This window comes from Egretta garzetta, unplaced genomic scaffold (assembly GCF_000687185.1).
Source record: "Egretta garzetta isolate BGI_Z169 unplaced genomic scaffold, ASM68718v1 scaffold246, whole genome shotgun sequence".
Lineage (NCBI taxonomy): Eukaryota > Metazoa > Chordata > Aves > Pelecaniformes > Ardeidae > Egretta > Egretta garzetta.
The window spans coordinates 1,700,646-1,725,209 of NW_009259976.1; the positions used below are offsets into that span (position 1 = coordinate 1,700,646).

General features: G+C 44.2%; 1 protein-coding gene across 4 annotated transcripts in view; it reads left to right on the forward strand.

Moving 5' to 3' along the window:
* The window catches only part of RREB1 (ras responsive element binding protein 1), a 121,030-nt gene that overhangs the window by 57,345 nt on the left and 39,121 nt on the right, over window positions 1-24,564 (forward strand). For all 4 annotated transcript variants that reach the window (XM_035895895.1, XM_035895897.1, XM_009640376.2 and 1 more), the window contains 4 exons: window positions 2,457-2,546; window positions 3,915-4,078; window positions 22,601-22,745; window positions 23,918-24,057. In XM_035895895.1, coding sequence (XP_035751788.1) covers window positions 2,457-2,546; window positions 3,915-4,078; window positions 22,601-22,745; window positions 23,918-24,057 — 539 coding nt within the window. The remainder of the gene's footprint in view (window positions 1-2,456; window positions 2,547-3,914; window positions 4,079-22,600; window positions 22,746-23,917; window positions 24,058-24,564) is intronic.

Genomic DNA, 24,564 nt, shown 5'->3' on the forward strand with positions numbered 1-24,564 from the left:
CTACCCTGGATTTGCTTGAGCTGTGTTACGGTATGCAGCATGTACCCTGTGTGACCACCGGAGAAAGTTTGGGTTTTAGTTAATAATAAACCCCAGATTCAATACTAATCAGCTCTGGCTGAGCTGTAGCGTGTTTCTGATCTTTGCTTCAAGGTGAACCAGTAATTACTCTATCTTCTGCTAATGTGCTGATTCGAAGAGCAGGCAGTCTAGAAAGCAGGCTCTGAAACAATCAAGTGCATCATGTAGAACTGCAGCACTCGTTTAAAGGGAGGAGGGGCAAAAAAGAAGTAGTAGGTTGATAATTTCACAGAAATACCCTGGAGATTAAACACCATCTAAACTGTCAGCACAGCTGCAAGGATTTTCCTCACAGCACAGTGTGTTTTGTTCTCTGTCCTGAGCCAACTTTAACAGGGTTGCGGTATAATTGGAGCTGAACATTACTCCACAGGCAGGTTGCATATAGTCAAATTAAGGTGGTATAAGTAGGATGGAATGCGTGTATGCGAACTGTGTGTTTGTATATAAAAAGGGGGTGGGCACTGGGATAACGCGTTTTAATTTTCTTGGGGTGTTCAGACTTCATAGTGGCAGCTTTGCTTGCTTTCTTTCTAGTGTTTTGTGAGTAATGGTGCATTAGGCCTTGGCCCGTGTGCATGGCTTACAGTGATTAGCTTTGGGATGGAGCACCCTGAAATACAGTTAGAAAAAGATGTACAAGAGAAACGGTAGGGAGACATGGGAGAACCTAACCCTTGCCAGTCCTGATACTTCTAGAAGTGAGGTCACAAGTTTTGCTTACTTCAGGCAAAACAGGAAAGTAGCTCTTAATCCAAATCCACAGGACACTGAGGTTAACACAGAAAATTATCATGGTCCTATTTTTGAAAACACAGTGTTAGATTTTTAACAGGGGACTCCTGAGTGGTTTCCCAAAACGTGTAGGAGGGGATATTCCTTTACTGAGACTTAAAAAACCCTTTTCCTAGCACTGTGTCAGCACCTTTCCTCCTAAACATGCCAGAGAATTTGTCACAGAGGCTTGGGTTAGTCACTCTCGGTGTTCTCCACAAATACTTGTGTCTGACAATCTAGAAGTGGTTGCTTCCAAGTCAATGACTTCTGGGACAGCGATGGGGGAAAAGAACTGTGCGGAGAGAGGAAATACCCAGATACACTCATACCCATCACCTGCCTTCCAACTAAAGAGCTACTGAGGGCGCGTTTTCCTTTTTGCTTGTTTTCATGGTTTTACTAATGATACTTAAAATAGCCAGCAAAGAGGTTCAGTAGAACATGTCCTTTTGGCATAAATACTATCCCATCAGTCATGCAGAGATGGTTTTTGGACTCTCTTGTCACCAGAAATGTACGTAACAGGCAGTGGATCTATCTAGCTGGTGAAGATTTGCATCATCCTACAGCAAAATGAGGTTTCATTTTCAGTGCCAGACCATCTTCCTTTTACTTTACAGGGGTTGGTGCAGGAGCGGCGCCTGGGCTTCTTAGTGAGGTGGCGAAAGTACCCTTTATGTCATGCAGTAGCCGTCCTTGCCGACAGTTCAGGCAAACGCCTTTGATTCCTGCAAGAGTGTCATTTCTTCCTTGGCTGAAAGAGTGGTGGCTTTGCTCAGTGTCTCAAGGGCATACTTAATGCAGGCTGAGCTCTCTGGTCGGCTTCATTGTTTGCACTCATGGTTTGACCATGGTTAGCTCCTGATTCTCACCTGGGTGGAGAATAACTGGGTTCATAATGTGTTCTTTTTGAGTCACGTACACTCCTGCATTGTCACCTCTTTCTCGTTATGATCTCATCAGATCTTGCAAGTTTCAGAAGGGTTGGGCCTGGCCGGTGTGCCTGGATGGGATGCTTCCAGGAGAAACACAGGATGCTAAGGGAAATGGTGTTAGTGATTCAGTAAACGCTGCTCTTCCTTCTGAGTCAGCCACGGAGCAGAACATACAGCCCCTAGAAAAGGGCACCAAGCTAGTGCCTTGCCATCGAGATAGGGTGGAAAACCTGAAGTCCCGACGACTTGTGCTTATTAAAGATCTTTTGGGAAGATTAGTGGCGTTTGCCCACATATTGTGGCGGTGTTCCAGTAATTACTTTCTGTTCACCTAAATTCCTCCTGGCAGTTTGAGCTGGTCGCAATAATTGCCTTCACTTCCTGTCCTAAACTGCTACTGCTGAGTTGTAACTCAGTGTGCTGTTAAAACAGCTGCTGTACTTCTGCAGTAGTTGAAATGGCCCCTATTTATAAATTCAGAAGTTTCTGAAACTTCCCTGAGGGATCTAGCAGGATGATAAATGTATACGTGCAAATTGTTCTCTTAGCAGTGGCCTTTTGTACTTAGGATGGATTATATTTTTTCCATCCCCAGCAGTAACAGCTTTCGAGTTCTTTTATATTGATATTCCTTCTGATTTTTTTGTTTTGTTTTGTTCACAGGAAACAAAAGAAGAGAAGTCTTCCTATACCTGTCCTCTGTGTGAAAAGATTTGCACTACACAGCACCAGCTAACTATGCACATTCGTCAGGTATGCAGAGTACCGGCTCTTGATTTCTTACTTTTAAGAGTGTCTGGTTTGCCAGTGTGCATTTTGCAGTGGTGAAAAAACATTTCCGTGTGCAAACCAGAAATGCTTCATTATAACTTTATTCAATTGTTTTGCTTTTATTTTGGCCTTCCCCTTGTATTTTCTTTAAAAAAAAACATAACAAACCAACACAAACCCAACCCTGAAGTGGGTAATTTTCCTCCCTTCCTTCCCCAACACTCCCCCCCTGCAGTGGCTCAAACAAGGATGTACGTCCTGTTCTGCATAGATTAAGGTATCCCAAAGATCCAGAAACCCACTTCCATCATGAGGCATAAGTCCTGTTTTCTTATCCTGTTTGAGTACGGATCCCTTTACTAATCATGCAAATTAAGAAGCAGGAAGACACAATTTTTAAATCCTCTCAGTGTGGAAGAGCCTCTCTCTCAGTCCTTCACAGGGTATAGCAATTTTGGGAGGCAGAATTAAAAATACACTATTTTAACCGATGATGCGCTTTTTTGTCAGCTACAAGCCTCTTCTTGCTCCTTTTGAAATATATGCATACTTTATAAGGAGGTTTGGCCTTTTCTATGTCAGAAGCTTCTGCTTTGGATGCTAAGGTTGTGGTTCACCACTGTGAGTCCACTAGATACTTACTACTTCAGTTTTTCCTCCTGTGCTGTAACTGTTACTTTTTTTCTTTTTTGTTACTCTCCTGGGGTTCTTTTTTTGGTATGTGAAGAAATCTTCAAGTCTCTGAGTACAAGTAAGAAAGAGTGGTACATATAGCACAGTAGCTAAAGGACATATTTTGGCCCCGTAATGCATTCTTACAGCCATAGAAGTCTGCATGTGCACTCAGAAGCAGTTTACTTCTGTTTTCTTACTGTGCAGTCAGTTTGAAATTAATATCTTTAAGGTGTATTTGTTTTTAAGTGTCTGTCTTCTGCCATGAAGTTTGTAATTACATCCTTTTTCTGTTTTCCCCGTTACCACTCACCCAGCCCCAAACCACTGCACAGCTTAAAGTATCTCAAGGTACCCTTTGACTGATGGGGTATTGCTGGATCCCTTTGTATCCCCTTTGGCTGCACACCCAGCAGAAATGCTGCGTGTGGCAGGCATTGCAGGCTGTATGAAACAGCTATTTGTGCTGGTGCATTGAGGAGTTAAAAATGAAGGGTGGGGGTGGAGTTGAGGGGGGAGGGCTGGGGAGGAGAGGTGTATACAGGGCACACCTTAATATAAGATATTGTGCTGAGTGGCTCTTTAAAGCTGCTTTTAAGATGTTTATACTTCTCGCTAATATTTTACTGGCACTTCAGAAGGGGCATTCAATGAAAAAAAAATCATTGCTTTCTCTAGCATAACACTGACACTGGAGGGACAGACCATTCCTGCAGCATCTGTGGAAAGTCTCTGAGCTCAGCGAGCTCCCTTGATCGCCACATGCTGGTGCACTCAGGTGAAAGGCCTTATAAATGTTCAGTATGTGGACAGTCCTTCACCACCAATGGAAACATGCACAGGTGAGTGCTGATCGTGACCCAGGAGTTTGGAAAGGATTACAGGATAGGGGGCTGGTTTGTTGCCTTGGAAGGACTTGCAAACTGACTAAAGACACCTACTTGGGCAGAAAATGTGGACTGTTTGTGATCTACAAGTATGGCATGACACACGTACACACTACAACTACTAGGATGCTTAAGTTGTGGGAGGAAGTCAGAACTCAGAAAGGTCTTCTAGCTCTCTTCACATATTATCAAGAGTTGTTATGGATATCCAGAAGTATTGCTTTTTTGTTTTATTAGTAGTATTATTTTGACAAATGGGATGGATTTTTCTCAGAAGACAAAAATACATAGGCAAGCTGTATAGGAGCTTCTAATTTTGTAGCTTCAGAGTCGTGGATGCAAGTGGTTGTATTGGAACATCTGTGGTGGTGTTCTTTGTTACATAGTTAGGTATCCAAGTGCCGTTGGGGAGATACTTCTTCGGAATAATCAATCTTGTTTTTAAATACATACATCAGTACTTGCTTGTACCGTAGACAACTTACAGCACTATAGATCTGGGAAATTCTCTGTAACCCAAGTTGCCAAACGTATTTAATGTAGTTTCCTTCGTAGGGATGTAGCAATATGTACAGTTGTCAACTGAGGAAACAAAATGTTAAATCACACGGATGTTCCTTCCCTGCTCTCATCCCCTGATTCAGTAGTCATTTATTTGCATGGGTGGAACACCTCAGAGCTGATTAAGACTTTGTGAATTCCCACATAGCTTTAGTCCCCATATCAAAGAGTTTACAACCTACAAAGAAACTGCAAGACAGGTGGGGGAAAGGAATATAGCTTATAAGCAAAATGACAAGAGTGATGGTTACAGACCTGTTCTGTGTGGGAGGGAAGAGATCTTGTTTCCTTGATTGTTACCAGTCATTTTCCAAGCAGCGTGCTATCGGTGGAATGAAAGGGGTGATTTCTGTGACAACAGGAAAGATAACGTAATGCCACACAAAGGAAGCAAGAGCTGCTTGCAGCTTTACCATTTCTGTATCATATTGTCCAGTTTAAACGGTTATGTAAAAACAGAAAAGAAATGGGAGGGAATGCAGTTTTGTAATTCATTGTTTATTTAACTTACAGTTGACTGGAATTGGGGAGAGTTAGAGAGAGAGAGATGTAAAATGAGAAGGGAAAGACAAAGACATTCTGGGCAGATACTAGCCTTGGGCATTGAATAAATCACACGTCTGACTCATCTGACCAGAGGTGTTGGGAGCCACATGTTTGCCAGACTGGGTCATTACTCTGTCTGCTGTGAGGAAAGCAGCGCAGCTGCTGAGTTGCAGCTGATGCCACTGTCAGCATCCAAGGGTGAATTCCAGTGCTGGGACTCTGGGGTGGTCGGACACTCATGTCCAGGTCCTCAGCCCAGGCTGCTTGCGGAAGGACTGCTTGTGGGGTTTGTTTGGCTTTTTGCTCACTAGGCATCTCCTCATCCTCTCCCAGAAACAGGAAAGGGAGGCTTCCCCTGAGACTTGACTCCAGGCCTGTCAGATGTTGATGTAGTCGCCTTTGCTTATGCAGGTTTCCCTGTATAGCAACTCTTACTGTGCTTAAGTAGCAAATTTGCTAGTTACCAGGCTCAGTGACTTGCCCGAAAGAAGTAAGTGCAGATCAGAACTTTCTGCTGAGAAGATTGTTTGGTTTTAAATTTTTCTCTTAACGGGATATTGCTTGAAGGACGGAGTGCTGTATTTACTGACTGCACTAAGAAGGACCTAAGTTTATGCAAAGAAAATCTTCCTATTAAAAGGTTTTCCAATCTGATAGGTTCCTATCTGCTCTGTAAAACCCCTTGTGTAGGCCTGCACCACAGCAGCTCGGTGGGACACTGCAGAAAGCTGTTGCTGTGCTTGGTGGCACTGCAGCAAGTGACCCCAGACCTATGACAGGCAAGATCCTGAGCACACTGAAGCGGGCTGGTTTTGCTACAGGAGGGTTGTGGTTGGCAGGACTGTGCCACCAGTTTTTTGCAGTGAATAACCTCTTCATGATGCTATAACAGACTATAATAGTGAATCCTGCTGCTGAAGTGGAAAGCATGAGTGTGCGAGTAGGCAGGCGAGGGTAAATGCAAAGTGAAATTAAATTTGTTATCTGGTGCTATGACACACTCACAAGGAAGATGTTCCTTCCAAAACAGGTATTTCTAGTCTAAGATGGTACAAAGTAAATCTTTCATAGGCATCTCAAACTTAGCTGTAGCATCAGGTCTAATGGCCTGCCAGCGCTGAGGCTGAATGCCTCTCACATCACGTTCAAAACTGCTTCTGCCTCAGGATCCCAGAGCAAGGACCTGCTTGCCAGGTCCTGCCTCGTGTGCAGCTCCTGCAGGCCTTGCTTCTGGTGGTGCCACATCTCTTCTTCCGTGCCAGCTGGATGATAATACAAGTCCATCTTTCTCTGCTTTTGCATGCGGTTCCTTTGTTGTTCACTATTTTTGTGCTATGGTGCCGAAGTAGTGAAAGATACATGCCCAAAACGGCAAAGAGTAAGATTTCTAACATGCCCCTGGTAGCCAGCATGGTGGTATCCCTGCAGCATCGCACAGAGTGTGGGATCAGAGGGAGAAGTTGTCTGCTTAGCAGAAAGTTGTGAATGTGCTGCTAAAGAGTCAACATAGCTTTTGAAGGTCCTGCAGGAGCCTCCCCAAGTATTACTACATTTGCATCAAATGAGCTTGGTGCTTGAGAGAGGAGTGACGGAGAAGTTAGCCTGCTAGTATCTGAACAGGGGGAAAAAATATGTAGGCACATGCTGTGTACATCCTCTCTTCTCTTTTTCCCCCCCCGCCTTGTTCTGGCTCTTATTTAACTGTCTATACTATTTTTTTAATCCAGACTTTTAAAAGACCTTTTAGGGGAAAAAGTGCAACAAAATTATTTTGTCATGGGAAATACTGTGCCATCCAGCAGAGGATGAAATTACTGATCCATTTTTCCACCTCATAGCAGCCAGGTCATTAGACATTCAGCTGAGCCAAGGAGGAAGGAGTTCCGATTGCTTTTTTGGGTTAGAAAGTGTCACTGTTGTTAAGCTCTCAAGTGCCCAACTCCTCCGTAGCAAGTAGTTTTTCTTCTCCCTCACTTTATTAAGTGAAGGGTCAGGAAGAGACCCTCCAGAGGTCTTACTTGCTGTTCTTTTTGCATGTGGGCAAAACGTTTTTGCAATAGCCAGACTTTTTTGTGGAGTGGGAACACTCTTTTCTGCCCATCTCTTTTCTGGGTAAGTCTAGCTGTGTCGGGGTGTTGCATGTACTCTTTACCTGTTAAATTGATGCTGCGCTTCCTGACTCCCACAATAGATGCAACACGTTATTTCTAAATGAGTCATAGCCTCTCACATAAAGTCCAGTTTCTTTTTGTTGTGCTCCTTGGCTCCTTGTCAACAAGTCAGGTTGAATGGGCACAGCAGACAGGGGTGGAGGGAGAAGGTTTTCTTGTGCAGCACCATTCAGAAAAAGAGGTGAAAACCCACTTCCTTTCCTGACCAGGGTGACTCTTGGCCGGGATTTTCAACAGGGAATTGTGAGCCGGGGGCATCTTGGAAAACTCTCTTACAGCTGCCAGACTGCTCAGGAGTGGCCTGAGCCTCCTGTGGGGACAGTCACTGTTGGAAAGAGCAAAGGTCTCTGGAGAGTGCTCAATGTCCAGTGCGAAAAGCTGATTTTCTTGTTCTTCCGAATGTGCCGTCAAGCTACCTGCCTCTGTATCAGTGCTGCTTCTACTGTTTGGGGAGGGTTGTTGCAATCTGGTATGATAACTGGAAGATCCATCAGGAACAGGAATTGCTCTGGAGGAGACGATGCTGAGTTTTTTACAGAGATTTTTTTTTGATCAGTACTGGAAGGACCAAGTCTTCTTGGAAATAGCAAGCCTTCTAGCATCAGGGACTGATTTGGGTATTGGGGGTTTTTTTCTTGGGGCTTTTTAGGAATTTAGAGGAAGGAGTTAGAGCACAGTAATTTAGAGTTCAAAATTCCTGTAACTGGAATGGCACTGTGATGATCAGTACCTAAGAAAATCTGAATTTAGGATATGCTAATCCTCACACTTTCACGCTAGAGACACAGACACTATGGCTTTCTCTCAGTCGCAGCAAATCAAAGTTGACTGTTCTCAGATCTCCAACAGGAGCATAAACTATATGGAAGGGGGGTGTGTGTGGTGTGGTGTGGAAAAATAGTTTTCTGTAGCTCTGAAAGAGCTGGGGATTTCCATATTAGCGTCTCCAATCATAGATTGCAATTACTAAAGGCATTCCAAAGGCTTTCCACCTGTACTGTCACAGTAGCTTTCTAGGGAGTTTATCTACGAATAGTGCCAACTCTGAGGAACCCTTTTGGGTCTAGAGCCCAATAGGAGGTTGCAAGCCTCTTATTCCATCTCTACCGCTTCATCTCCCCAAAATGCAGACAGAGAAGTTAGGCTGCTACTGTGGGTTTTAGTGGTGGTTTGTAAGCTTTAGCAAGGGACCTTGAGGTAGAGAAAAGACTTTGCTTGACTTACTATGTTGCATTCCAGTAGGACGTGCATCAAGCTTCCAAGGGAAGGGCGATGCCTCCACTTGCTCCAAAAGGGTTTCCTTTGGGGGTAGCAGACTTTGCCAACATCTCCTTTTCTATTTCTGTGACTGAGGATGGTCTGTGCCTATCACTTTAAAATCACATTTTCTCCCTGCCAAAGACATGCTCTCCATGCAACTTGAAAATGTTAATAGGATATAAATGCCAGAAGGGAGGCAAGAAATGACCTTCCTGCCAGTTTCCAGTGGGTAGCTATTAAAGGCTCTGTGGCAAGTCTGAAAAGGCTAAAGGGATAATATATGTATTTCAGCCACAGCTTCCCCAATTTGGTAAACGAAGCTGCAGTGTCCATGGCTGATGTTCACTGGGCTGCTCATTAAGTGCGGTCACGCAAGCTAACTTAAGTGTTTCACATGAAACCAAAACGTCACAGGTATCTACCTTCTTTCTCTCCTTCTGCTCCTTATTCCATACCTAGCAAAAATCTTCAAAATCGTTTTTTATTTACATCCTACTTAGGTACTTGTAGGCTGTTTATGCACCATCTCAGGAACAGGTCTCAAAGTTTGGGGAATTTTTTTTTTGGCACATGCGAAACACCACATGCAACATCCACATGCAGAAGTCTTTGAAACTCAAATTGGAAGATCTGGATCGCAGAAGCTATGCTTTGAAGCATGCTTACAAAGGGTCCTATCAAAGAAGGTATTTCTTCTTTTAATTAAGAAGGCACTTTCATTCTCAATCGTATTTTCAGTGCTAGATAATTTTCCCAAACTTCTCTTTTTAAATGTACTGTGGAGAGACAAACAGCTGTTTCTGTTACCAGGGTATGGTACTTTTCTGATGTTCAGATTAAGTCTTTTTTAAGCAACGCTTTATGCATGTATATATGTTTCTGAATGAGTTTGTTGAGAAGGATAGAAGACACACGAGCTGGAGGGTAACCTGTGAATTTTGATGTTTTAGCCAGCCATCTTCACTGACAAATGAAGAGCGTACGCTTGGTGAAGATTGTAACGTACTGGTTGGAAGTTGAATGTTGGATGCTGATAAAGGCACAGGGGTTGAGACGCATATGCTTTAACATGGATCTGTGTTTCTTGGGCAGGCATGCGTACAGGCTGCCTGTGACTTTGCAAATACCCAATAGGCAGGGTGTCCTCAAGATCTGGCTGAATCCATCCTCTCCCTGCATTCCACCTGTGAATTGCTCCTGTTATTTATGGCATTGGCCCGCTTCCAGTACGTTGTGTGTGCTTTGTAGGGTGAGTGCAATAACAATGCCCAGCCTCTGAGTACAAATAGGATCTCTGCAGTTTAGCACGTGCAGTCTGGCGTTTGCTTAAGATGGGAGTTTTTGGGAGGCAGAGCGTAGCCAAATGTAGTGATGAGGGTTTTTTTCCAGAGGAGGAGAGGAATTGCCTTATTGCAACAGGGTTTGGTTTCTGGTGGTTTGCAAAGATGGCCAAGTGGAAATTTGATGTTAAACATTGGGTAGTTTTGAAAAACTGAACATACAAGATCTTGAAGCTAAAAAAAAAATAGCCCAGGAAAATGACTGACACTGTGAAAAGGCCTTCTCTTACAGTCTTGCACAATAGAAATGTCTCTTTGGTCATCTCCTAAGAAGCTTTTATTTCAATGTAGTAATTGGTAGGCACTACTCTTAAATATGAAGAAGCAGGGAGTATTACAGGCTTTCAAATCCATTCCTTGTAAGTGGGGATGATTTAACCACTGTCAGCTTGCTAGTGAAAGATAAGCCTCAGCAAATGTAAGTGCCCTAATTCTTGAGCAGGCATAATGAATACAAAGGACTAATTTCTGCTTCTAGTAATGGATAACTGCAGTTGTAGGAGACAAGTGAGATGTGATACCTGTTTTGGTTTTCTTTGCAATTACAAAATGTTTCTTATGTTTTCGCTAATACATTTTGTAAATAAGAATGGGGAAACAAGTGGGGAGAAGGGGTTTTTTGGTCTTTTTCCTGTCAGCAGATATATCCAGAGTAAATGTTTCGTATTCTGCTGGGATCCCCAGGCTTTGAAGAAGATTAAAAAAGAAAGAAAGTAAAGGTCAGGCTTTTTCAACAACAGTATAGCAGTAAGAGTCTGTTTCTCTGTGTCTTTGATGAGAAGTAGAAGACTACAGTATTTTTAATGGTCCCAGGCAGAAACTTTTGTCTGTCTCACTGTTGCTGAGTAGATTGGTCATCTTTTGTAAAGACTTTATATAAACTTTTATTTAACTGACATGATGCATAAACAGGGTGCTCCAAAAAAACCCTCCATGGATATCTTGAGCAGTAAGAGGCTCTGAAGGAGCTCCTGTGCCACCTCTGTGAGCTGTAAGAGCCGAAAGGAGATGCCATGATTTCAGACGTGTTTCACGCTGCTTGTAGCCTTGGACAGTATCCCCCTTCAGTTATCATTAAAGAACAGCAAAGGAAGTTAACACAAAAACACAAATGCTGAGATCTGATTAGAATCAAGCGAAGCAAGGAAGTGCAGAGTTAAGATTTATACGCTGACCTTAATTAGCTCCATTGTTCTTGAGAACCGAAGCGTACACAATGAGGAACGTTATACTTGCATCTCCAGAGCTCTTCAGTACTTAAACATAAGAAAGGCTCCAGTGTGCTTTTTAGTCCGAGATTTTGTCTGTGCTGCCTTTAAGTCTGATCTTGTGCTTTGTAAGGTTGTGGATTTTAACGTTTTGGTTTTCTGCAGGCAAAAAAAGGGGACACGCTGCTCTCAATACGTTTAGGTTTCTGGTGTGACTTGTGCCGAGGGGAAGGTGGCCTGACGTAGCAGAGTAATACCACCCTCCTCACGGGCAATAACATAAATCTCCGTATAACAGAGCGTATTGAGCATGGCTTAGTGCTGCTTTGTTACCCATGTCACAGTTCAAATGAGCACAAGCCACTTGACAGATTAGACTCTAGTCGAAGAGCACACTGCAGCAAAGACCTTGATCTTTCTGCATAAGTACCCCTTTCAGGAACATCACCTCCTCTGAAGGTTTAGTATTCTCAGGGATGTTGCCTCCTCTTCTCACCTTGAAGAGCTACAAAATAAATACCAGCCTTAACTTAGCAAGCAGGAGAAAATCCAGGCGATCTTTGCGGGGAGTTGAGGTGCTTTTAGTCCTTTGCAATAAGCCTGACATTAAGGTGATTCTTGCAGAGCTGTTAGCTCTCAAGGTTAACAAGTAACGTGTTGTTTTGTTGGCATTTCGGTTGGTGGTTTGTCTGCTAGCTTGTACTTCGGTTGGGTGATTCTATGTGGAAAATGCTGGTGGTGAGAAAGTTTGCTGGGAGAGTTTGTATGTTAAGGTAATCTTTGCTCAGCCTGTTGTGCACGCATGTCAGAAATACTTGCATCGCTTTTCTAATGAATGTGTGCTTGCTGTGTTCCTCCTGTTGTCTGAAAAGACTCCTGGGCCAAGTACTGACGAGAATGAGGAAAAAGTCTATCTCAAACTGCATTTGTGGTTGCTGTCATTCCACCTTTAATGTATGTCTTCCAGCTTTACCTTTTCTCCCCCCAGTATCTAACCTGCTCAACCTGTTCTAGTTCAGCATGCTGGAACCAGCAAACTGCAGAATGTACCCCCTCTCAGGGTCAGCAGGTTTTTTCCTTTTTCTTTTCTCCCCTCCTTTAAAAATAGGCTATTTGTTAACAGTAGATTGTCAGCATCTGGGGAAACTTCCCTAGCCATAAAAAAAAAAAAAAAAGGTGAGGGGAATCTGCGCGTTTGGGCTTAGCCAGGGCCTTTCGCTTGTGTTTTTGAGCCATGATGCTCACCCGCATGATGCACGCAGCTTAGGCAAAGACACAGTCTGTAAAGTAGCAGTGCCATTTTACAACTGGTAAATAGCACACGATATGCAAATACTGCTTTCTGTTTCTTGAGGGCATCTATAGGTATGCAGAGTTCTTCAGGCTGCTCTCTTAGCTGAAGTTTTCTAAACACTCCCAGCAATTTTTTGGTAAATCCTCAGTAGTCCTTCTTTGGTAAATCCTCTCCAGTCCTTCATGTGGAAAAATGTCTTAAAACAGAGGAGATGTACAACTTCTGTGTGGCTCATTTTTGACATCAAGCCACCTCAGCGTATCGTCTTTCTTGACAGTTTCAAACTGAGGGTAAAGAGAGTAAGGCAATCCATATTGCTCATGGACTGCACTGAAATTAATTCCAGTTGAGGGCGAAAGTTCCCAAACTCCTGTAAAGTAGCACAAGTCATGCGGGGCCTTCTCTTTCCAGCTATTACGCTTGGCTAAACCGACATGTAACAAGACGTGAAACCTTTTCCTAGAGCTTCTCTGCTCGGCAGGGGAATGCTGTGAGATCACCGCTGGTGAGGAAGGAGGACCACATGTTCAGGAACAGGAGAGGAAATGGGCTGAGCACGTGAAACCTCTTTTGCTAGGATGCCGTCCTCGGCGCTGGGAGAAGTTTGCACAACTTGGGTGTGTGCAGTGATAACCCCTTACTTCCTTGCCCCTCGAGTTACTTGGTGACTGCTGATACCGGGGTGATGCAGAGACCCTGCTTTAACGAAGATGTGCTTCTCTTATCTAGCGCAGCTTCCTTGCTTGCATGCGTGCGTGTGTGCCGGGGGGGAGGTGTTCGGCTCCATCTGTGCAGCGTCCCCAGCATTGCTGTGGCTGTCTATTTTTTCCTCCTTGAGCTGTGTGACGCAGCAAGTTGTTCTGTGCTGTGTGCCATCAGGATTGCTCAACCGTGGAGTGTAAGAGGGAAGCAACTGCATGAGGGCTTTGCCTGGTTCTGGGAAGTAGCTGGGGCTTAATGTTTGCTTGGTTGATAAGGGGGTGCAGTTTTGGGGGGGAGGCAGGGCGTACCTGGGACTTCTTCAACCGTATTTGCTCGTAACAAAACTTTTCCCCCTTCTGACATCCTTCTCTTAATTTTCTCTGTCTCTTCCCCCTGCCCCTTTTTTCCTGATGCTAAAATCTAAAACTGCTTTAATTGTCTAATAACACTTGTTTTCTTTAAACATGAAGTTTCCTGAAAAATCAGCAATGAAGTCATTGACTAAGGTTATATACCGTGATAACTGAAGGATGTGCCCAAACCCACAAATTTCCAAAAAGATGAAAGAAAACAGCAGTTCAGAATGTCTCAGGCAAGGTTTTTGGTACACTTTTAAAGATCTCACTCCACTTAATTTTATTGTTGTTAATAAACTTTTGTCTCCAAGCTTAAGGAAGTACAGGGGACTCAGAAGGATCTTGTTTAATACCATCCCTTAGGAAGGAGTTTCTTAGGGCTTGAAAGTCTCCTGGCAGTGTTTGGCATTGTTAATTTAGGTCTGCTCTGAATTTAATGCAGACTGCAGGCAGGCAGTTTGGTGAAGTGATACTGGGAAGCTCACACGGCATTTCCCTCCTCTTTTGCCCTCTCTTATGCAATGGTTGATGCGAACTGCAAATAAATGCTTTCTTGTGCTGTCCTTTGGGAAACTTTGCTTTGGAGGCATGGTTTGAATCACTTCCCTGTCACAGCATCATCAGGCAAATATTTGTCTCCCTTTTTTCCTTTGAGGTGTTCTGACAATGCTGCTGGTAGGGAACAGGAGTAACTTCGAGCCAAGCTGGGAATGCAGTTGTATCAATCTCAGCCTGTTCGAACTTGCTGATTCTGCGTAGCAAGGAGTTGCTTAAATGTGAATACAGCATAATTATTCAGAAATGGTATACCCCCCTCTTTGGATTTGTAGATCAGTATCTTTCCTCTCAGTCATGCTTACAACTTGCCTTTATTCACAGCAAAGCAAAATTTCACTCTAGGATAAAAATACAAAATGCTTTGTGTGCATGTGTGTGTATCATATAACCTTAGGTATCATGTATTGGCAGCTGCATGGCACTGGTTAACTTTGCAGACTGTCCTGGTAGCACTGAAAAGGGATTTCTAATCTGTCATTTGAACGTAATCACAGGTGGCTTTTGCAGCCTTAGCGCACCCAGCTAGTCTTGGTGGAGCTAAATAATAATGCTCGTGTCATCCTAATGATGCTGTCTGCCGCCCTGCTGTAAGGCTATTTTCGCTTTGCTGGGAGAACCTCATTGCCCAGGGAGATAGACAGCGTGGCAGCCTGCACTGAACTTGGGGGGATGCTTACAGCACGTCTGTGCGGCACCTTGGGCTGCAGCAATTCCCTGGGGGATGCCAAGGGGGCTGCTTACCCACATGCCGCCGCATGCTGCTGTGCAGGGAGGCTCACCCAGGCTGTGCTGGCCCTGATAGACAGAGCTAATAAGTGCTGGGGCCTCCACGAGGATAATGAGCCATGCCGCTGTGCCAGCAGGACTGCAGCGCCTGGGTGCTGTGGGGAGCGCTAGCTGGGGGATCTCCTGCTGTGCCTGGTTGCAGGCATGTGGCTAAAATGAGTCAGTGCTTCCCAATCTGATCCTTGTCGGGACCCATTCGCCCCACCCTGCTCCTTCACTGCATGCATTGCAATGGCTTTCTTACTAGCATGGCCATGGAGATTTCTTGCTGTTCAGCTTCATTTTGTTTATCCCATGCTGGTGTTCAACACTGGTTACCACTAGAATATTTGGTGGTGCTTGAAATTTGTTTTGAGATTGCTCCGCAGTTGTAAGAGGGCGTTTCCCAAATGGTTGGGTTGTTGGTATTTGAATGTCTCTTGACTTGCTGTGAAGTGTGCATGCGTGTTTGAGGGCTTTTTGGGTCATTTTGGGGTTTTTTTGAGGATGCAAATAGCAAACAAGCCAAGAAGAGAAGACAAACAGAAACTCGTCCAAGTACAGTTCATGTCTGATTTGCAAAATTACCTGCATCTTTCCTGGTTCCTGTGATTACAACTGGCAAGGGCTGAGTGGATTGCTCTCTTAAGTGGGTGATCTTGGTAATTAACACTGAAAATACATTGTCAATACAGTTTCTCTACATGTTTTAACAAACAACTGACTGAACTCTTTAACCCAAGGGTATAGTGTTACTGCACTTTTGACTTAAGTTCCAGTCATATTCACGAGACTCTTAAGGAGGGGGTTAGCAGGAGTGTATTAAGTGATCGCTCCTAAAAATGCTGCTGCTTCACTTTCTGTTTGTTTAGGATTTACTTCCCATGCATGACAAATGTCAGATGCTTTGAAGGGGAGTTCCCTGTGTTTTCCTACATTTCTAGACAATTTGGACTGAAGTAACATTTGTTAAGCAGAATGAAACAAAAACAGTGACAAAGATGACGTGACATAGAAATCTCTCAGAAGAGATGTCATCGATGTAATTTTGACGACTGTCTTCTCTTACTCTCTGAGCCATTTTTCATTCTGTGGGACCTGAAGAATGCCGTGGTCCAAATTTCAACCTGTCTTGGATGCATCCTGCACTCTTTTTGGTTCTGATACTGTGGCACAAAGTTGAAGCTTAGCCAAAGCAGACTTTTTTAATTTTAAATGGAGATGGTTAGTCATGTTCTGAATGCTAGACTTTTTCTTTATGTTATTGAAAACATGTTTTTTTTGATTCTTTGGAGATTATTTAGTGTTATTTGAAGGTCGCAATGTAAGTGAAAGATGTCAGGGAAGAAAACAGTGGAAGAGGTAAAGCAATTGTACCAGCTAAATTGTACTTGGGGCATCTGACCAGCTTAGTCCTTCCCAGACTAGCTTGGTGAACTTGAGTAACTCTCTCTGTTGGAGGAGGGAAAAAAAAAAAGTATATTTTACATAAGGAGACGGTTGGAAAGCACTGTTTTTTATTCTTAGTCTCCGAATGGTTGGATGTGTGGCTCCCTTGTCTTTAGATAAGCATCAGATGTATGAGGATCATCCCCTTGATTTTGATAACAAGCTGCTCAGAAATCACGAGGGAGATGAGGAACAGCCATGTGCAATACAGTAGAGTATAGGGTACATCTAGTGGTAAAGTGGAGAAACTTAGAATAATATGTGGGATATGAAGCCAGAACCCGAACTTGATACTGTCAGATGATCTCTCTGGACTGATAATGCCCGGATTCATTGGCCTCCCCACTGCGTTTCCACAGGCGTGGAGACGTGAGGGAGGAGGAGGGTGTTTATACATGCACTGGATCCTGCGCTGAAGAATTAATCTTGATTTAGATGCTGGGACTTTCCCAACCAGGCCTCAGTGAAATTGCTTGCTGCTCCCCCTCTGGACATGCTGCTCCTTCTAATCAGACCTACCTGGCATAAACCTCTCTTGACTGAAAGCCAGCAATGCTTGTGCTGCCATAGTTATAAGGGAGAGGCTTAACCCTGGACCCTGCTCAGAGGCTGCAGATACACCCTTTTGTTCCATACCTTCCTTTTGCCCGGGTCTCTGAGCCAGGCAGGCCCTTTTTCTTAGGGAAGTGGAGCACGTCAGCAGCAGTGGAAGCCCAGGGTGCAGCTACGGCGTGGTTTTTCTCCCTAGAGTTAGAGGTGAGGGATTCCCATGCGTGCTGAGGGATGCTTCCTTTCCAAGAGCCAAAGTGGCGCTGATCAGGTTATCTGCATGCAAAGCAGGAGCTCCTGGTTTTGTTCATAATTCAGTGGGACCCGGAGCTGGGAGCAGCTGCGTCTTCCAGTTGCCTCTTTAGGATGCTTTGACTCCTCGTTCTAGCCTTGAGCCAGCCAGTCAAAACCTGCCCACGTTCTGGTTTTGGCATTGAAGCTGTAGGCTGCCCTGTTTCAAGACCTCCAGAAAGCTTTTATGATCAACATGCAAATCCCCTTGGCATTAAGAAAATACAGCAGCCCTTTTTGGAGATGCGGTAAAGGCTGGGATGTGACCAGCAGGAGCTGCATGTCATTTCAGTAGGACACATGCTCTTTTCCCCCCCTCTCCTGAGTCATCTCCCTTAGGCACTGATCCAACACCATGCACGGGGAGAAAAAGGAGTAAGGCACTTGAGTCCTGCATTTGTTTATTATTGCAAAAGTCTATTCTTCAATTTAATACTTTACATTGATGCAAAGTATTCACTTGCTACTGTTCTGGTGGAATAGTCACCCTTCTGAAATCACGCTCTGCATTACAGTGTGGGGCTGAAAACTTTTTCTGCCCATTTGTTTTAAAAAGGAGAAAAAGGAAAGGGAAGAAGCAGGGGGGATTCTTGTGCAGTGTCATCTTCATCATCCCGTTCACGTGACTGTTAGAGGGGAGAGGAAAGTTGTGGCAGAAGAGGGGAAGTGGAAGGTGATTCTCACGGGGGGGATGGAATGAAAGGCAGTCAAGCACTTGAAAAATGTGATTTTGTCGGGAGGGCTGACTGGCACACGGTCATAGCACAGTTGGATCCTCTTGGCTCACCTGTGAAATTCCTTGTGCAAGGGGGAGGGAAGAGATTACGAGGAGAGCTTTTTCATGTACAGCTGTGCTGCGAAAAGCATACTGTGTAGCAAGTGATCTGCATTTTTTGCATAGCAGTTCTTAAACGTTAAGAGTTTAATTCAGAGGTGGATCAGACCTTGTTTGGAAAAGACTTAATTTCCTCTTTCCATTTTGGGATTATTCTTTGCAAATTCTTCTGGCTCTCTGTCTGGTCTCATTTCAAATAGACTTCCACCACTTTCTCTGAGAGGTTAATCAAAGCTAGCTAGCACTTAGTGCAAGGGAGTCCTCCCTAATATTAAGCTCAAATTCTTACCTGCTTTCTTTCATCCTGTGTATCGTGGTTGCATTTTAATGTTCCACCCTCAGTATTGTCCAAGTGTATGTGTACTTGCGTGCTGGGGAGACTAACAAGCATTATATGAAGTGCAGGTTTCAGGGCTCTGTACCTTCCTGAGCTTGTCTGCTGTTCTTGGGTTGCTCTGTAGGATGGCTCAGAGCCACAATTCATTGATGTACATCAGAAAAAAAAAAGCCAAGTTTCATCCACTGTAGCTCTGGCTCTCTGCTGAGCTGCAGTAGTGGTCGCTTCAGAGCTGCTGGCACACGCTACTGTAACTTGCATCTGTGGCTGAATATGAGCGTTTCTCTGCATGTCCTTATTTTGCCCTTCTTATTTCGCACTACATTCTCACTTAAGGTGTTGAGTGTTTATTTTTTGGAACTAATGAATGTTATATCATTTTCCTTTATCATTGTAAGATGCTGAAAGCCAGGCTAACTTAGGAGCCTGGCTTTCGTATTCAAAGTATGCCAGCGTTGTCAAGCCAAAATATGTTGTTATAGTCACAATGGGAAAATAACTTCTAAGCACAGCTTTGTTCCTGTTCTCCTTGTGTCTTGGCAGGCTAAACAGTGAGGTCGAGCATTTTCAGCATTACATGTAAGATCTAATCAAGGCAAACTCTTCTAAAGGAGGATAAGGCAACACAAATACTCCCCCCCCTTAATCATAGTTAGGAAACTTTTTAAGTAAAAGAAGCCTTGGTGAAGGGAGTGTTTCACTTTAAAAGAAAGGTTGTGGATGTGGATGTGACTTGGCATCTGATGCAGTTCAACTCAAGTTGGGTGATAAATGTTTTCTTGAGGCAGAATGACATCCATGTTGCAAAGTAAAAAAGAGAGATGAAGATTGTGTCTATCCTTTGTACTGCTGGGCTTTATCTTCCCGCTTATCTTGGGCTGTAGCTCTAGTAATCTTTTTCCTCTCCACCCTTGTCTTGATGTAGTGAAACTTGCTTAACCTGCCAAAGGAACAAACCTGCTGGCTGTGATGTGGACAGGTTGCGACTCTCCTTGAGAACTCTGGAACCTGCTACTTTGGTTTGGGATTTTTCCTTTTTCCTTAATGATCACATGCAGAGAGCTATCGCAGCAGCTCTGATATTTGACCTACACAGTAAAAGTCAAAGGTGCAGTCAGGGTGTCTTCCTGTTTATAGCTCAATAGCTCAGGCTGCTTCCTTTCAAATATGCAAAACTAAAAAATTGAAGGGATTACCACATTCCTTGCTGTGGGTATGGATTCTGCTCTCGCTTTTAGGGCATGGCAAAAGAAAAGTGCGCAAGTTGCAGGAAGGAGAGCTGCAAGCTGGGGGCAGCCGATGCCTTTGATACCAGATGTAGCCAAGCCCGGTCACTGTGGTGCTGCACCCATGTTAGCAAGCCCTGCCTTACTAGCACAGGTTACATAGCAAACACTGCTGGACTACTTTTGGGACTTGCAGGAGCCAGTGTGTTTGCGTGCATTAGGTCATGCCAGGCAGAGGTGCCAGGTTGGAGTGGCACTAACCTGGAGGTCTCAACAGTTTCTCCTGTTGGTATGCTGTGGATGTGCCATCGCACCCTTCTCAAGTAGGAGCAGCTCCATAGAAACAGGCAGAGTTCAACAGGTGGACAAACGGCAGGAGGAAAGAACTCAGCCCTGAAGAAGCTGCTCTGCATGGGTAGCTACTAAACAGGAGTTCTGCATACATGTTGCTGGCAGAAAGGAGACTTTTAAAAGAAAATAGGACAAAAAGCAGGGGTTTTTTTCTTGTTTGTTTGTTTTCTGGGTGAATGTGATTTAGCTTGACTGCTTTTGCTCTCTAGCTCTCTGAAAAGTAACCGGCCAAATAATATTAGCTATGCATCAGCCAAGCTGCCAGAAGGTTAAGCATGCAGGCCACGTCTGTGTGTCTGGGGTGGGGGGACAGACAGGCACATGCAAAAGCCTCTGTCTCACTTTGAAGAGCTCATCCAAACTGGAAAGCAGCCTTTACCAAAAAGGAAAAAAAAAAAAAAGACCAACAAACTACCTTCTAGGTTTTGCTTTGCCTGTGCAATTGAATACTATGTTCTGTTGTTCCCAGATGCTTCTCGAGTTTTATCTTCAACCATTGTGGACAGAAACCCTATGAACAAATACCTGGTTTCTTCTCCCTTACTCTTGCATCAATACAGGCAACTGCTTCTCCACTGTTGATTTATCACCCATAGGAAGCTCTGGTGTTGATTTACCTAGCATGAGAAGTTAGATCACTGCCATAAGGGGGAAAAAAAACAGACCAAAAAAAGAATAAAGACAATGAGGCACTACAATGCCTGTAGATGTCTTCCCTGCAGATTTTGTGAGACCAGGTAGCACTGGGGTCATGCAGGTAAATAAGTTAGCTCTGGTGCCTGTGGTGGTGGGGCTACCAGAGGGCCGAGACAGGGGAGTGCACTGCTCTGTGGAGGCTGTGTCAGTGCCCTGGCTTCTCCATGGGCCCTGTGGAACCTGGAGAGAGCCAAACCCTCGGAGCGTCAACCTTCCTTCTGCTCCCAGTTGGGCGATCGGCAGGGGAAGAGGGCAGGCAACAACCTGCTGGGCACGTCTGCACTCAGATGCTCGCTCCTCTTTGAACCTCCTGCAGTGTGACTGACCGGTGTCACCAGTGTCCGTCCACCCTTTGAGTGACCAGTTACTGGGGGGCTGGGGAAGCCATGTTTTCCCTCGTGTGGACCTGGTCCTCTGAGCAGCCCCCATCCTTGTCAGGTGTCGAAAGCAGGCAGTAGCTGAACAGCCATTTTAATCTTGCATCAGTTCTGTTACGTGTGGTGCTTTTGGCTTGAGGCTGTTCCCGTATAACACCCTCAGAAGCCTGCCTGTAGTTTGAGACAGTAATTTAGATGCCTTTTTTTTTTTTTTTTAAAGTTCAGAGATTGTGAAAGGCAATGTTAAAAAAAGCCCTGTGTGAGGAGACAGTCCTCCCAGCAGCTCCAGCAGAGTCTGACCGTGGGTCAGTTTGGTCCAGTGTGTTATCTTGAAGCATCATGCCCTTGGCATCCAAAACTAAAATGGACTTTATGTCATAACACCCAAGCAGTTATGAGGACATACAAGACTCACCTAAGTTACAACATTCTCTCATGTTTGAACATGATAGCATGCAGTCAAGTTAAATGGCACGGTCCTGAGCTGAGTTGGGGGTGTGACTTCTGAAGGATGTGCCCAAATGCCATTAACTTTGTCTCCCATGTGCTGCTTTGAAGTCAGTCATATAAGGGCAGCTCTCTCCTGCAATCCCATTTCTACCTATTAGAAGCAAAAATTTCCATTGCATGTAGGAGCCTGAGTTTGACTTTTTTCGAAAGCACTATGAATTTGAAGTGAGGCTAAAGGCCCTGCGTTTTTTTTTTTTTTTAAAAGAAAATTCATAATTTGAGCTTTTAGTACTCAGAAAAAGGAGCATAGGAGAAATACTCCGGAACTAGATGGTGGTGTCTTCCTCAGGTTGCAGATATGGAAATCCAAGAGGCAAGCGGGTCAGGTATACAGATATTCATGAGAGTGCTTCCTAGGCCATTTTGTCCCTCTCCACTTCCCAGTGTCTTTGTGACAAGAAATAGTTGTTTTCCTCGGGAAGCAGGTTTGTGAACACACTTTGGCAATACTGAGTTTTGCAAGGCAAACCTGCTGCAGCTTAGCAGTATGACCAGATATATCTTGATTTCAAAGCTGCAGCTGAAATTCAATGTTGGGGTACACCAGTGTGTTAAGGATGAGAAGGAAACAGATGTATTTAAGAAGTGTTGCTCCGACATTGGCATATACCGATCCATTTGGAGTACTCCTTGAAATTGTAAAAGGAAAGCCAGTGGAAGATGGGGCACATTTTTTTGCACTGAGAGAAGCGGATGCTAAGCTGCAGGCTTTTACTTGCTAGACAGCCACGAGACTGGGAGGCCGGGCCTGTAGATGACCGTGCAGTATTAGGCAGAAGCAGGGCCTGTTGGGTGTTGGGGGACGGGCGCGATGCTCATGGGGCCAGGCGGTAGCAGGACAAGTGCTGTGCTGTGGGTCCGGGCATGGGGGAGAGCTGCCAGGCTCCCTGCCACAGCCCCACACGGTCCCGGGCGCTGCAAAGGGCCCGTGCTGGATCGTGCCCCGGCTGTCTTTCGGAAGTGTAGCCTGGTTTATGGGATCTCTGCTGGTATCCTTTAAAGGCAAATGTTAGAAGTGGCGTTGGCATTAAAATTTATGCAGACTTTCCACCCCGATTTGCCTGCTGACAGTGTCTTCCTCCTCCTCCTGCTCAGGCACATGAAGATTCACGAGAAGGATCCGAACAGCACAGCAAGCACAACTCCCCCCTCGCCGCTGAAGCGCAGGCGATTATCTTCGAAACGGAAGTTTAGTCACGATGCTGAGATGGACAGAGAGGAGAGGACACCTGCAAAAAAGGTTCTTTATGGGGCATGAAGCAAAAGAGTTTCCTGGCTACCTCCTAAACTGTCAGCTGTTGTGTTCATGAGCTCAGCAGAGAAATACTAAAATGTGGTCTTGTTACACCCCTGCATATATTTTAAGATGCTATGCTTTTGCTGTGTAGCCAACACTGTTGTCTGAGATTGAAAACTAATTTCTAATTTTGGAGATTGAAAGAATTCAGGTTTTTTTAATTCTTTATTGTTTAAAAATTTGGGTTTGCTTATGATGTATTTTAGATAATTGTTATTGGATGACAAGAGGATGAACTGTTCTTTTGCTACTCCAGCTTTTCCCGTAGTTTTTTTTCCTCCCATTTACTTCATAGTAGTCTGGCAGGATAGTGATTTGAACTTGTAAAAAAACAGTGTTTACTTCAAAAGCAGCAACAGCTTAAGTTTGTTTTTGTCTTGATCTGGAGAAAAAAAAGTCTGCAGTACGTTTCCCTTTCATAGTGGCATAATTCTGCATTATTGGAGTTGCAAGAGCAACCAGAAAATATTTATTTGAAGGCTAGACATTTCCATTAGGGTTTTGTTTATGAAATGTATTAGTGCATTTCAGTAATTTATACAAAATGTATGGTGGCTGCCAAACTTAACTCGACCCTTTCCACTTACTATCTTTAAATGGCAAGCTATTAGCAGTTCCATTTAGCTCAGTAGCCCTTGTTTCTGTGCATGCTTTTCTCCCTGAAATCAGAAGAGAGCTATAGAAAACATGCATAAACTCATTGCTTTCCCCTGGACCACCTGAGTTAGGAGTTGGCAGTATCTCAGTGGCATAATTAATTGAGGCTGACAGCTCACCTGGTTTTCTGAAGGGGGAGGAATGCTAGTTCAGTGGTATATCAACATACGGGTTTGTAATTTGTTAAAATCGCAGTTTGTAATTAGAACTGATATATCTTAGCCGCACACTTTATCTCCTACTGAGCCTTCTTTCCCATCGTGCACGTTCACACATGCGTGGAGGCTCTGTTGCTCACCCTCTCTCTATTGCCAAAATTAGTAACTTCTGGTCGCCTGCAGCAAAGTTACAGATGAAGCCCACTGCTTCATTTTTAAGAGGAGGACTTTAGATGGATTGCATATTTGGTTTGTTGCTTAAAATTTGGTCTAGTGAGTTTTTTTCCCCTCTCTCTGAAGGTTGTCGAGGATGGTCACTCTGGTGAAGGGGATAAGAAGGCTGAGGAGGAAGTTTATCATTGTCCACTGTGTTTCAAAGATTTTTTTTGCAAGTATGGGCTGGAGTCCCACATGGAGACACATCCAGATAATTCGCTGAGGTAAGAAATAGTCCCGAGAGTTTTTCTGGTCAGCAGATGGCCTGAGGGAGCCTGCTGGGGAATGGCAGGAGCCATTCAGCGCTCTGCATTGTCAACTGCCCCCCTTTGTGATTTTTGAACAGGTTTTTAAATGTTTCTGCCTCATGTCACCAAAGGTGCTGTAGGGTTTAATTTTATTATTTTTTGCAAATGCAAGGAATCTTACCAGTCAATAGCTGGGAATGTTTTTAGAAGAAATTAAAGCACCCCTTCCTCCCCTCCAAACCCATCCTTGCTGTTACATAAAACTATAAAGTGCCAACATTGCAAAATTTTAACAGGTTAAACCGAAGATGCTTAAAACATGAAACAAAACTTGATAAAAGTATTCAGGTACCAACCTATAAGGTTATTCTACCTGGGGAGAAGGCAACAGCTGGATTTAAAGGTTTTGTTGTCTGTTATGGAAGTGAGTGAAGATAGATGAGTTTCTGGTTCCAGACATTCAATAAAATGTGTTATGCTTTT